The 13775-nt window shown below is 52.0% G+C and overlaps 1 protein-coding gene across 1 annotated transcript; it reads left to right on the top strand.

Annotated features, from left to right (window-relative positions):
* Positions 1-1203: 1203 nt before the first annotated feature.
* LOC145339803 (poly [ADP-ribose] polymerase 2-like) lies at positions 1204-11229 on the top strand (the record flags this gene model as incomplete). Its single annotated transcript, XM_080184330.1, has 4 exons — positions 1204-1303; positions 2323-2421; positions 4901-5025; positions 10444-11229. Coding segments are annotated over 4 exons (484 nt in total), but the record flags the coding sequence as incomplete, so codon positions are not given.
* Between the last annotated feature and the right edge of the window lie 2546 nt (positions 11230-13775).

The following is a 13775-nucleotide window of genomic DNA, read 5'->3' as shown; positions in this document are numbered from 1 at the left end:
TCAGGGGTTATGGGGAAAAGGCAGGAGAACGGGGGGATGAGAAAAATACAGCACATGATTGAGTGGCGGAGCAGTCTCTCGATGGGCTGAGCGGCCTAATTCTGCCCCCTGTACCTTATGGTCTTTTGGTGGTGAAACAGTTACAGTCGTTCAACGAGGGAGAGGAACACCGGGGCTGGCGGAAGCTGGAAAGTCAAGTAGGAGAGGAGGGCGATTGTTGGTGGGGGGGTTGGGTGGGGGTTGTGGGGGTTGGGTGGGGAGGCGATTCCAGCGTAGAATCGCGATTTTGAAGGTTCCTGGGCTGGGGCTTCCATATGTTGGGTGCCTCGCTCGCTCCGTCTCTTGCTCTCTGACCCTCTCTCTCTCTCTGACTCTCTCTCTCACTCTCTGACTCTCTCTCTCACTCTCTGACTCTCTCTCTCTCTCTCTGTCTCTCTCTCTCTCTCTCTGTCTCTGTCTCTCTCTGACTCTGTCTCCTCTCTCTCCCTCTGTCTCTGTCTCTCTCTGACTCTGTCTCTCTCTCTGTCTCTCTCTCTCTCTCTGTCTCTCTGTCTCTCTCTCTCTCTCTGTCTCTCTCTCTCTCTCTGTCTCTCTCTCTCTCTGTCTGCACTCTCTTCTCTCTCTCTCTGTCTCTCTCTCTCTGTCTCTCTCTCTCTGTCTCTCTCTCTCTGTCTCTCTCTCTCTGTCTCTCTCTCTCTGTCTCACTCTCTCTGTCTCACACTCTCTCTCTCTCTCTCTCTCTCACTCTCTCTCACTCTCTCTCACTCTCTCTCTCTCACTCTCTCTCACTCTCTCTCACTCTCTCTCTCTCACTCTCTCTCACTCTCTCTCACTCTCTCTCACTCTCTCTCTCTCACTCTCTCTCACTCTCTCTCACTCTCTCTCACTCTCTCTCACTCTCTCTCACTCTCTCTCACTCTCTCTCACTCTCTCACTCTCTCTCACTCTCTCTCTCTCACTCTCTCTCTCTCACTCACTCTCTCTCTCTCTCACTCTCTCTCTCTCACTCTCTCTCTCTCACTCTCACTCTCTCTCTCTCACTCTCTCTCACTCTCTCTCACTCTCTCTCACTCTCTCTCTTTCTCTCTCTCTTTCTCTCTCTCTTTCTCTCTCTCTTTCTCTCTCTCTCCCTCTGACCGTCTCTGTCTGTCTCTCTCTCTCTATCTTTCTGACCGTCTCTCTCTTTCTGACCATCTCTCGTAGACAGCTCCTGTGGCACGGTTCCCGTCTCTCCAACTGGGTGAGCATTCTGAAGCAGGGTTTACGGATCGCCCCTCCTGAGGCTCCTGTGACTGGCTACATGGTGAGTGAGCGTCGCAGTGACACAGCCGTGGGACTGCCCGCCCTGATGGCAACTTACAGCAGGGCAGTCTCTCACCGGGGGCCACTCTTAAAGGATATTCACTCACGTTGGACCCAATTAATACACACACTCTTAAAGGGACATTCACACCAGTGACGAACCAATACACTGACTCTTAAAGGGACATCCATTCACACCACTGACTAACTGACACACACGTTCTTAAAGGGACACCCACTCACGCCAGGGACTAACTGATGCACTCACTTGGGGGACTGATACCCTCGTTCTTAAAGGGGCATTGCCTCGCCTGAGACAAACTAATACCCTCGTTCTTAAAGGGACATTCTCTCGCACCGGGGACTAGTTGGTGGACTTGCGCTGTTGGGTAGGTGGGGACGCGGTGGTGTTATCACCGCGCTGGATCCCCAGAACAGGGTAATGCCCTGGGGGGTCCAGGTTCGAATCCCACTAGGGGAGACGGTGGAGGTTGAATTCAGTGAAACAAAAAATAACCTGGAAAGGAACCGATGGTCGGAAAAACCCATCTGGTTCGCTAACCCCCGAAGGGGGTGGGGAAACCCGCCTTCCTGACGCTGTTAGGCCTCCGCGTGAGTACGCAGCCACAGCGACGTGCTGTTGATTCTTTTTAAATGAAGGACACCTCAGAGGGGCAATTAGGGATGGGCAATAAATGCAAGGACGCGTGGGTTGGGTGGATTGGACGTGCAAAATTGTCCCCTCGTGTCAGGGGGGTTAGCGGGGTTACTGGGTGGGGTTACTGGGGGGACATGTGGGGTTACTGGGATAGGGCCTGGCTAGGATTGTGGTTAGCGCAGCCTCGATGGCCTGAATGGCCTCCTCCTGCGCTGTGGGGATTCCATGATATCCTCCTGCACGGTGGGGATCCTAAGTGTTGGCCCAGCCAGCGACATCCATATCCAGTGAAAGAACAGAAAAATAAAGGCTGCCGTTGGTCATGCATTTCTTCGTCTCACTTTCTACCCTTTCCCTCGCAGTTTGGGAAGGGTATTTACTTTGCAGACATGTCCTCCAAGAGTGCGAATTACTGTTTCGCCACCCGGGAGCGGAACATCGGCCTCCTGCTGCTGTGCGAGGTAAGGAGCGAATTATTCCAGTCCTCAACTCACTCCCGGGTATCTGTTATTCTATATATAAACCACCCCGAACCCCTCGATTAGATTCCAGTCTGTAACTCACTCCCGGGTAACTGTTATTCTATATATAAACCACCCCGAACCCCTCGATTAGATTCCAGTCTGTAACTCACTCCCGGGTAACTGTTATTCTATATATAAACCACCCTGAACCCCTCGATTAGATTCCAGTCTGTAACTCACTCCCGGGTGTCTGTTATTCTATATATAAACCACCCTGAACCTGTCGATTAGATTCCAGTCTGTAACTCACTCCCGGGTATCTGTTATTCTACATATAAACCACCCCGAACCCCTCGATTAGATTCCAGTCTGTAACTCACTCCCAGGTATCTGTTATTCTATATATAAACCACCCCGAACCCCTCGATTAGATTCCAGTCTGTAACTCACTCCTGGGTATCTGTTATTCTACATATAAACCACCCCGAACCCCTCGATTAGATTCCAGTCTGTAACTCACTCCCAGGTATCTGTTATTCTATATATAAACCACCCTGAACCTGTCGATTAGATTCCAGTCTGTAACTCACTCCCGGGTATCTGTTATTCTATATATAAACCACCCCGAACCCGTTGATTAGATTCCAGTCTGTAACTCACTCCCGGGTATCTGTTATTCTATATATAAACCACCCCGAACCCCTCGATTAGATTCCAGTCTGTAACTCACTCCCGGGGTATCTGTTATTCTATATATAAACCACCCCGAACCCCTCGATTAGATTCCAGTCTGTAACTCACTCCCGGGTATCTGTTATTCTATATATAAACCACCCCGAACCCCTCGATTAGATTCCAGTCTGTAACTCACTCCCGGGTATCTGTTATTCTATATATAAACCACCCCGAACCCCTCGATTAGATTCCAGTCTGTAACTCACTCCCGGGTATCTGTTATTCTATATATAAACCACCCCGAACCCCTCGATTAGATTCCAGTCTGTAACTCACTCCCGGGTATCTGTTATTCTATATATAAACCACCCCGAACCCCTCGATTAGATTCCAGTCTGTAACTCACTCCTGGGTATCTGTTATTCTATATATAAACCACCCCGAACCCATCGATTAGATTCCAGTCTGTAACTCACTCCCGGGTGTCTGTTATTCTATATATAAACCACCCCGAACCCCTCGATTAGATTCCAGTCTGTAACTCACTCCCGGGTATCTGTTATTCTATATATAAACCACCCCGAACCCCTCGATTAGATTCCAGTCTGTAACTCACTCCCGGATGTCTGTTATTCTATATATAAACCACCCCGAACCCCTCGATTAGATTCCAGTCTGTAACTCACTCCCGGGTATCTGTTATTCTATATATAAACCACCCCGAACCCCTCGATTAGATTCCAGTCTGGAACTCACTCCCGGGTATCTGTTATTCTATATATAAACCACCCCGAACCCCTCGATTAGATTCCAGTCTGTAACTCACTCCCGGGTATCTGTTATTCTATATATAAACCACCCTGAACCCCTCGATTAGATTGCAGTCTGTAACTCACTCCCGGGTATCTGTTATTCTATATATAAACCACCCTGAACCCCTCGATTAGATTCCAGTCTGTAACTCACTCCCGGGTGTCTGTTATTCTATATATAAACCACCCTGAACCCCTCGATTAGATTCCAGTCTGGAACTCACTCCCGGGTATCTGTTATTCTATATATAAACCACCCCGAACCCCTCGATTAGATTCCAGTCTGTAACTCAGTCCCGGGTATCTGTTATTCTATATATAAACCACCCCGGACCCCTCGATTAGATTCCAGTCTGTAACTCACTCCCGGGTATCGGTTATTCTATATATAAACCACCCCGAACCCCTCGATTAGATTCCAGTCTGTAACTCACTCCCGGGTATCTGTTATTCTATATATAAACCACCCGAACCCCTCGATTAGATTCCAGTCTGTAACTCACTCCCGGCTATCTGTTATTCTATATATAAACCACCCCGAACCCCTCGATTAGATTCCAGTCTGTAACTCACTCCCGGTTGTCTGTTATTCTATATATAAACCACCCCGAACCCCTCGATTAGATTCCAGTCTGTGACTCACTCCCGGGTATCTGTTATTCTATATATAAACCACCCCGAACCCCTCGATTAGATTCCAGTCTGTAACTCACTCCCGGGTATCTGTTATTCTATATATAAACCACCCTGAACCCCTCGATTAGATTCCAGTCTGTATCTCACTCCCGGGTATCTGTTATTCTATATATAAACCACCCCGAACCCCTCGATTAGATTCCAGTCTGTAACTCACTCCCGGGTATCTGTTATTCTATATATAAACCACCCCGAACCCCTCGATTAGATTCCAGTCTGTAACTCTCTCTCGAGTATCTGTTGTTCTATGTATCAGCCACCCAAATCATTTGTTGTCCTGTTTTCCCCCTCAGGTTGCGCTTGGTGAATGTAACAAGTTGCTCGCCGCTGACTACGAGGCAGATAAGCTTCCCCCGGGGATGGACAGTACCATGGGCCTGGGCAGGATAGGCCCGAAACCAGGCAACCACACCCAGCTGTAAGTATCCCCAGAGCTTGGACCGCCAGCCAGCAAGATGTGTCCGTCTCCTTTGGGCAGCATGCTGGCACAGTGGTTCGCACTGCTGCCTCACAGCGCCAGGGACCCGAGTTCGATTCCCGACTTGGGCCACTGTCTGTGCGGAGCCTGCACATTCTCCCCGTGTCTGTGTGGGTTTCCTCCAGGTGCTCCAGTTTCCTCCCGCAGTCCAAAGACACGCAGGTTAGGTGCATTGGCCGTGCTAAATTCTCCGTCAGTGTACCCGAGCAGTGTAATGTTTATTTATTTTAGTCACAACCAGGCTTATATTCACACTGCGGTGAAGTTACTGTGAAAATCCCCCTAGTCGCCACAGTCCGGCGCCTGTTCGGGTTACACTGAGGGAGAATTTAGCACGGGCCAATGCGTCTAACCAGCGCGTCTTTCGGACTGTGGGAGGAAACCCACGCAGACACGGGGAGAATGTGCAAACTCCGCACAGTCAGTGACCCAAGCCGGGAATCGAACCCGGGTCCCTGGAGCTGAGAGGCAGCAGGGCTAAGCACTGGAGCTTTGAATAGCAACTAAGACTTGGATTCTCTGTGGGGAGAACTGTCCACGGGCGCCGGAGTGTAGTGACGAGGGGGATTTTCACAGTAACTTCATTGCAGTGTTATTGTAAGCCTACCTGTGACACTGATTAAAAAAACAAACACTGAGCTTGCCTCACCCTACGGCGAGTCAGTAAACCCTCAGCCTGTCCTGTCGAAGTGGGTGCAAACTGTCCCGGGGCTGTTCCCGGTGGGGGATATTTCTCAGCCAGTGCGTCTAAAACACCTCTGTTAAGACCCAGGCCAGAAATGCCAAGGTGTTGTATGAAGCTAGCCGGGAACCAAAGGTTTTTATGTTTGACTGCAAGGTGGCAAAGTGGTTAGCGCTGCTGCCTCTGGACACCAGGGACCAGGGTTCAGTCCCAGGCTTTGGTCACTCTCTGTGTGGAGTTTGCACGTTCTCCCTGTGTCTGTGTGGGTTTCCTCCCACAGTCCAAAATATGTGCAGGTTAGGTGGATTGGCCGTGCTAAATTGTCCCTTAGTGTCCAAAGATGTGCAGGTTAGGTGGATTGGCCATGCTAAATTGTCCCTTAGTGTCCAAAGATGTGCAGGTTAGGTGGATTGGCCATGCTAAATTGTCCCTTAGTGTCCAAAGATGTGCAGGTTAGGTAGATTGGCCATGCTAAATTGTCCCTTGGTGTTCAAAGATGTGCAGGTTAGGTGGATTGGCCGTGCTAAATTGTCCCTTAGTGGAATTTAACACAGACAACTGTGAGGTATTGCACTTTGGAAGGACAAACCAAAGTAGAACATACAGACTAAATGGTAGGACTCTGAAGAGTGCAGTTGAACAGAGGGATCTGGGAATACAGGTACAGAATTCCCTAAAAGTGACGTCACAGATGGATAGGGTCGTAAAGAGTGCTTTTGGTACATTATAAATCGGAATATTGAGTATAAAAGTTGGAATGTTATGGTAAGGTTATATAAGGCATTGGTGAGGCCGAATTTAGAGTATTGTGTACAGTTTTGGTCACCTAATTACAGGAAGGATTTTAATAAGGTTGAAAGATTGCAGAGAAGGTTCACACGGATGTTGCTGGGACTTGAGAAGCTGAGTTACAGAGAGAGATTGAACAGGTTAGGACTTTATTCCCCGGAGTGTAGAAGAATGAGGGGAGATTTGATAGAGGTGTATAAGATTTTGATGGGTATGGATAAAGTGAATGCAAGCAGGCTTTTTCCACTGAGGCTAGGGGAGAAAAAAAAACCAGAGGGCATGGGTTAAGGGTGAAAGGAGAAAAGTTTAAAGGGAATATTAGTGGGGGGGCTTCTTCACACAGAGAGTGGTGGGAGTGTGGAATGAGCTGCCGGATAAAGTGGTAAATGCGGGGTCACTTTTAAGAAAAACTTGGATGGGTTCATGGATGAGAGGGGTGTGGACGGATATGGTTCAAGTGCAGGTCAGTGGGACTAGGCAAAAAATGGTTTGGCACAGACAAGAAGGGCCAAAACGCCTGTTTCTGAGCTGTAATTTCCTATGGTTCAAAGATGTGCAGATTAGGTGGATTGGCCATGCTAAATTGTCCCTTAGCTTCAGGGGGATTTGCAGTTTAATGTGTGAGGTTACGGGAGTAGGGCCTGAGTGGGATATTGTGGTCAATGCAAACTTGATGGGCCGAGTGGCCCCTTCTGCACTGTAAGGATTCAATAAATTCGGCACGGGTGAGTATATCGGGTCTTTTGTTCCAGGTACAGTTCAAGTGACTCACTGGGAAGCTTTTACCGAACAAAGTTTCTTTTCAGAACACCATTAAAATGTAATAAGCATAAATTTGACCAGTTATGAGAATCAACCATGATGTAGCATGAATCTTAACAGCTAGCTATCTCTGTTGTTCCAAGTCAAACAACACTCACAAACGTACACCCCTTTCTAGACTTGGCACAGAAAGCAAGTGTGCTCATGTGATGCTGGATTTTGCAGCTTTGTAACTCCTGCTGTGAATCGATGAGCCTCTGAATGTTGGATCACACTTCTGAGGCTTCCTGGCCTTGGAACTTCCAGCACACCACTGGAACAGAGAAAGAGAGTAAAACAGAAACACACTGCTTTCTCCCACTCCTAACTAAAACAAAGCTAAAAACCTGTACTTCTCTGTGAAGAAAAAAAGTCATCCCCAGATAGCACCTGACCTATCAATTACGCTCCACCCAGCAATTCCTGACGGATCATAGCACTCCGAGGACACTGCATTAGGCCACATTAAAAATACAGTTGATAACCATTTATACTGCTGCAGTAACAGTTAGAGGACACCGGTTACAGACATCGCGGCGCCGACAAAATGCTCGGAGCGGCTTCAAAAACCCAGTCTGCAGGTGCAGCAGTTGAGCAAGAAGGCGAATGGGATGCTGGCCTTTATAGCGAGGGGGATAGAATATAAAAGCAGGGAGGTCTTGCTGCAACTGTACAGGGCACTGGCGAGGCCGCAGCTGGAGTACTGTGTGCAGTTTTGGTCGCCGCACTTGCGCAAGGATATATTGGCCTTGGAGGGAGTGCAGAGGAGGTTCACTAGGCTGATACCGGAGATGAGGGGGTTAGCCTACAAGGAGAGATTGAGTAGACTGGGTCTGTACTCGTTGGAGTTTAGGAGGATGAGGGGGGAGCTTATAGAGACGTATAAGATAATGAAGGGGATGGATAGGGTAGAGGTAGAGAGATTCTTCCCGCTTAGAAAGGACAGCAGGACTAGAGGGCACAGCCTCAAGATAAGGGGGGGAGCAGTTTAGATCGGAGTTGAGGAGGAACTTCTTCACTCAAAGGGTGGTGAATCTCTGGAATTCTCTGCCCGTTGAAGTGGTGGAGGCTGCCTCGCTAAATATATTTAAGTCACGGGTAGATAGGTTTCTGGAGACTCGTACAGGTTTGCCGCTGCTGTGTTTCCTGTTGGGTTATAAAGTTTGGAGTTCTCTGTTACTGTGTCACTGATGATGTTTTTAATGTGTTTCCTTGCTGTTTGTCTCTCTCTCTCTTTCCCTTGCCCTCTGTTTCTCCCCTGCCACCCCCCCCTTGCCCTTTTTCTCGCCATTTCTCTCTCGTCATCTCTCTGTCTGTCTTGTTGTTGTGCTCGCTCTGTGTTTCTGTCTCTCTGATGCCATTTCTCTCTCTCTGTCTCTCTTACTTTCTTGTCATCTCTCTCATACCATCTCTCTCGTCATCTCTCTCTCTTACTGTTTCTCTCTCTCTCTCACTCTTTTGGCATCTCTCTCTCTCTTTCTCTCATCATCTCTCTCTTGTCATCTCTCTTTCTCTTACTCTCTTGCTGTTTCTCTCTCTCTCTTATTCTCTCACCATCTCTCTCTCTCTTTCTCTTTTGCCATCCATCTCTCTGTCTCTCTCTCTCTCTCTCTTGTCATCTCTCTCTGTTACTCTCTTGTCAACTCTCTCTGTTACTCTCTTGCTGTTTTTTTCTCTCTCTCTCTGACTTACTCTCTCTCCATCTCTTACTCTCTGTCTTGCCAACTCCCTCCCTCTCTGCCTCTGTCTTTCTCTCTGCCTGTCTCTCTCTCTCTCCCTCTGCCTGTCTCTCCCTCTGCCTGTCTCTCCCTCTGCCTGTCTCTCCCTCTGCCTGTCTCTCCCTCTGCCTGTCTCTCCCTCTGCCTGTCTCTCCCTCTGCCTGTCTCTCCCTCTGCCTGTCTCTCCCTCTGCCTGTCTCTCCCTCTGCCTGTCTCTCCCTCTGCCTGTCTCTCCCTCTGCCTGTCTCTCCCTCTGCCTGTCTCTCCCTCTGCCTGTCTCTCCCTCTGCCTGTCTCTCCCTCTGCCTGTCTCTCCCTCTGCCTGTCTCTCCCTCTGCCTGTCTCTCCCTCTGCCTGTCTCTCCCTCTGCCTGTCTCTCCCTCTGCCTGTCTCTCCCTCTGCCTGTCTCTCCCTCTGCCTGTCTCTCCCTCTGCCTGTCTCTCCCTCTGCCTGTCTCTCCCTCTGCCTGTCTCTCCCTCTGCCTGTCTCTCCCTCTGCCTGTCTCTCCCTCTGCCTGTCTCTCCCTCTGCCTGTCTCTCCCTCTGCCTGCCTCTCCCTCTGCCTGCCTCTCCCTCTGCCTGCCTCTCCCTCTGCCTGCCTCTCCCTCTGCCTGCCTCTCCCTCTGCCTGCCTCTCCCTCTGCCTGCCTCTCCCTCTGCCTGCCTCTCCCTCTGCCTGCCTCTCCCTCTGCCTGCCTCTCCCTCTGCCTGCCTCTCCCTCTGCCTGCCTCTCCCTCTGCCTGCCTCTCCCTCTGCCTGCCTCTCCCTCTGCCTGCCTCTCCCTCTGCCTGCCTCTCCCTCTGCCTGCCTCTCCCTCTGCCTGCCTCTCCCTCTGCCTGCCTCTCCCTCTGCCTGCCTCTCCCTCTGCCTGCCTCTCCCTCTGCCTGCCTCTCCCTCTGCCTGCCTCTCCCTCTGCCTGCCTCTCCCTCTGCCTGCCTCTCCCTCTGCCTGCCTCTCCCTCTGCCTGCCTCTCCCTCTGCCTGCCTCTCCCTCTGCCTGCCTCTCCCTCTGCCTGCCTCTCCCTCTGCCTGCCTCTCCCTCTGCCTGCCTCTCCCTCTGCCTGCCTCTCCCTCTGCCTCTGCCTGCCTCTCCCTCTGCCTCTGCCTGCCTCTCCCTCTCCCTCTGCCTGCCTCTCCCTCTCCCTCTGCCTGTCTCTCCCTCTCCCTCTGCCTGTCTCTCCCTCTCCCTCTGCCTGTCTCTCCCTCTCCCTCTGCCTGTCTCTCCCTCTCCCTCTGCCTGTCTCTCCCTCTCCCTCTGCCTGTCTCTCCCTCTCCCTCTGCCTGTCTCTCCCTCTCCCTCTGCCTGTCTCTCCTGGGTGCCTCCCCACTCTCACTCACCCCCGCCCCCCCCACTCCCCTCCCCCTCCTGCAGTAACGGTGCGATCGTCCCCATGGGCCCCGGTGCGGAGACCGGGGTGGACAATCCCAACGGCTACACGCTGAACTACAACGAGTACGTCGTTTACGACCCCGCGCAGGTCCACATGAAGTACCTGCTCAAGGTCCAGTTCGACTTCGCCTCCCTGTGGTGAGCCTGAGGCCTTGGGTCCCACTGCCGCCGCTACAACAACAGCCTGCGTTCAGGTGGCGCCCTGGAACAGTACAGGTACTCCCGGGCGGCTTCGCAAGTGCCTCATCGGACAAGATAAGACAGCACCGGGGCAGACACAAATGGATGGGAAGACCGGTGATCAAAAGATCAGCCAAAGACAACCTTAGAGTTTCTGAGAGAGGGAGAGAGGGAGGTGGGGCCGTGGAGGGCATTTTTTTTTGGAGGGCCTGAACCTAATTGAGAAAAGACTGGGTGGGCGAAAGGGAGGAGGGGTGTGGGGCCCTGATCTACCCCAGGGCGTTCCAAAAAGCGACTCAACACTTTGCTCCTCTAGTTGTCTCCTGGCGCTGCCATTTTGGGATGAGCTTCTTGCTCACTCTAGATTCAGCTGGATGCTTTGCAATCCCAGGGCTGGCACTGGCAGAAGATATTTGGGTGCGTGTGTGTGCACGTGCGGGAGTGTGAGCACGTGTGTGTGTGTGTGAGTGCGAGAGTGTGAGCACGTGCGTGTGTGAGCGCGCGAGTGCAAGGGTATGTGTGTGTGCGCATGCGAGAGTGTGAGCATGTGTGTGCGCGCGTGCAAGAATGTGAGCATGCGTGTGTGTGTGAGTGTGAGCACGCGTGTGTGTGAGTGTGAGCACGTATGTGTGTGTGCGCGTGTGAGCACGTGTGTGTGCGTGCAAGAGTGAGCACGTGTGTGCATGCACGTGTGTGTATGTGTGTGCATGCACATGTGTGTGCATGCACGTGTGTATGTGCGTGTGCATGCACATGTGTGTGTGTGTGTGCATGCGTATGTGTGTGCATGCACATGTGTGTATGTGTGTGCATGCGTATGTGTGTGCATGCACATGTGTGTGCATGCACATGTGTGTGCATGCACATGTGTGTGCATGCGTATGTGTGTGCATGCGTATGTGTGTGCATGCACATGTGTGTGCATGCGTATGTGTGTGCATGCGTATGTGTGTGCATGCACATGTGTGTGCATGCACATGTGTGTGCATGCACATGTGTGTGCATGCACATGTGTGTGCATGCACATGTGTGTGCATGCACATGTGTGTATGTATGTGTGTGCATGCACATACATGTTTGCGAGTGTGTGTGTGTGTGAGAGAAAGAGAGCGTGTATGTTTGTGGAGTTGCGTGAGTGTGTGAGAGAGAAGTGGGGTGAGGGTCAGGGTGGTGGGAGGGTTATCTCCAGTCTCCTCGGGGCCTACTACGTGGCTCTGGGCCCACGTGACTGACTCCTTTGTAGGAATTTGCTGCCTCACGGCCATCTCAAAGAGCTTTGTTGGGCGGCGGAGGGGTGGGGGGAGCAGTTAAAGACCACCTGAATCGCAAGTCTACACTCCTGAGCAGCGTGTCGCTCTCTCTCTCTCTCTCTCTCCCCCCCCTCTTTGTGCCTCCCCCCTACGAGTTTGAGGAGGTGGGGATGGTGACTCTGGGGTGCCCTCCCGGTTGTCTTTTTTTTTTGTTGTCTATTCCTCGGAATTTTTTTTCTTTTACCAGATATAGAACACGGTGTGGGGATGGGTGGGGGTGGGGGAATGGGTGGTGTGGAGATTGAAAATAAGAGGACCAGCTGGCCCGCTGCCACCATGTCGGACCAGCTCCCTCCCCTCCTGTGGCATTGCTCGTGGTTGTGGGAAGGTGGTTTGGGTTGGGTGGGGTGGGGTGGGGTGGAGTGGGGGGAGGTTTCTGAATCACGGGCGACGGGACGAGCGTAGGACTGAAGACGAAGGGGGGACCCACGAGGCCGTGTTAACTCCGGATTGGTACAGGTTGTTTGAAGTTCACGTCGTTGCGTCTGACGTGCCGTGTTTTATTTTTTAAACACTACCGATTCCTTCGGCAAGATTACGTTCCACGCAGTTTTATCCCACAAGTCTTGACGGTTCTTTGTAAAAATAAAAAAAAATGCCTTTGCGTCCTCCTGAGAGAGTGCGAACGGTGACCAATCAGGGTGCAAGGAGTGAGGGCCGTCCAATGGGGTGTGAGGGGAGAGTGTGAGCACCGTCCAATGGGGTGTGAGGAGAGAGTGTGAGCACCGTCCAATGGGGTGTGAGGGGAGAGTGTGAGCACCGTCCAATGGGGTGTGAGGGGAGAGTGAGCACCGTCCAATGGGGTGAGGAGAGTGTGTGAGCACCGTCCAATGGGGTGTGAGAGGAGAGTGTGCACTGTCCAATGGGGTGTGAGAGGAGAGTGTGCACTGTCCAATGGGGTGTGAGGAGAGTGTGAGCACCATCCAATGGGTTGTGAGGAGAGAGTGAGCACTGTCCAATGGGGTGTGAGGGGAGAGTGAGCACCGTCCAATGGGGTGTGAGGGGAGAGTGTGGACTGTCCAATGGGGTGTGAGGGGAGTGTGAGCGCAGTCCAATGGGGTTTGAGGAGAGAGTGAGCACCGTCCAATGGGGTGTGAGGGGCGAGTGTGAGCACCATCCAATGGGGTGTGAGGGGCGAGTGTGAGCACCATCCAATGGGGTGTGAGGGGAGAGTGAGCACCGTCCAATGGGGTGTGAGGAGAGAGTGAGCACTGTCCAATGGGGTGTGAGGGGAGAGTGAGCACCGTCCAATGGGCTGTGAGGGGAGTATGAGCACCGTCCAATGGGGTGTGAGGAGAGAGTGTGGACTGTCCAATGGGGTGTGAGGGGAGAGTGAGCACCGTCCAATGGGGTGTGAGGGGAGAGTGTGGACTGTCCAATGGGGTGTGAGGGGAGAGTGAGCACCGTCCAATGGGGTGTGAGGAGAGAGTGAGCACTGTCCAATGGGGTGTGAGGGGAGAGTGAGCATCGTCCAATGGGCTGTGAGGGGAGTATGAGCAGCGTCCAATGGGGTGTGAGGAGAGAGTGTGGACTGTCCAATGGGGTGTGAGGGGAGAGTGAGCACCATCCAATGGGGTATGAGGAGAGAGTGTGGACTGTCCAATGGGGTGTGAGGGGAGAGTGAGCACCGTCCAATGGGGTGTGAGGGGAGAGTGAGCACCGTCCAATGGGTTGGGGAGCAGTAACCTCCCCCTTTCCCTCTGCGGCGGATAACAAATACGAATCCCGGCTGCTTTAGATTGTCAAAATACTTTATTAATAAACGATAACAGCGGGTCGCTCCGCTGGGCGAGAATGGGCATCGAGGGAACACCCGGCAGCGGG

Source organism: Carcharhinus amblyrhynchos, unplaced genomic scaffold (assembly GCF_965287045.1).
Source record: "Carcharhinus amblyrhynchos unplaced genomic scaffold, sCarAmb.v2.hapA scaffold_679, whole genome shotgun sequence".
NCBI lineage: Eukaryota > Metazoa > Chordata > Chondrichthyes > Carcharhiniformes > Carcharhinidae > Carcharhinus > Carcharhinus amblyrhynchos.
Note: the sequence above shows the minus strand (reverse complement) of the source record. Positions and strands in the feature narration are given on the sequence as shown.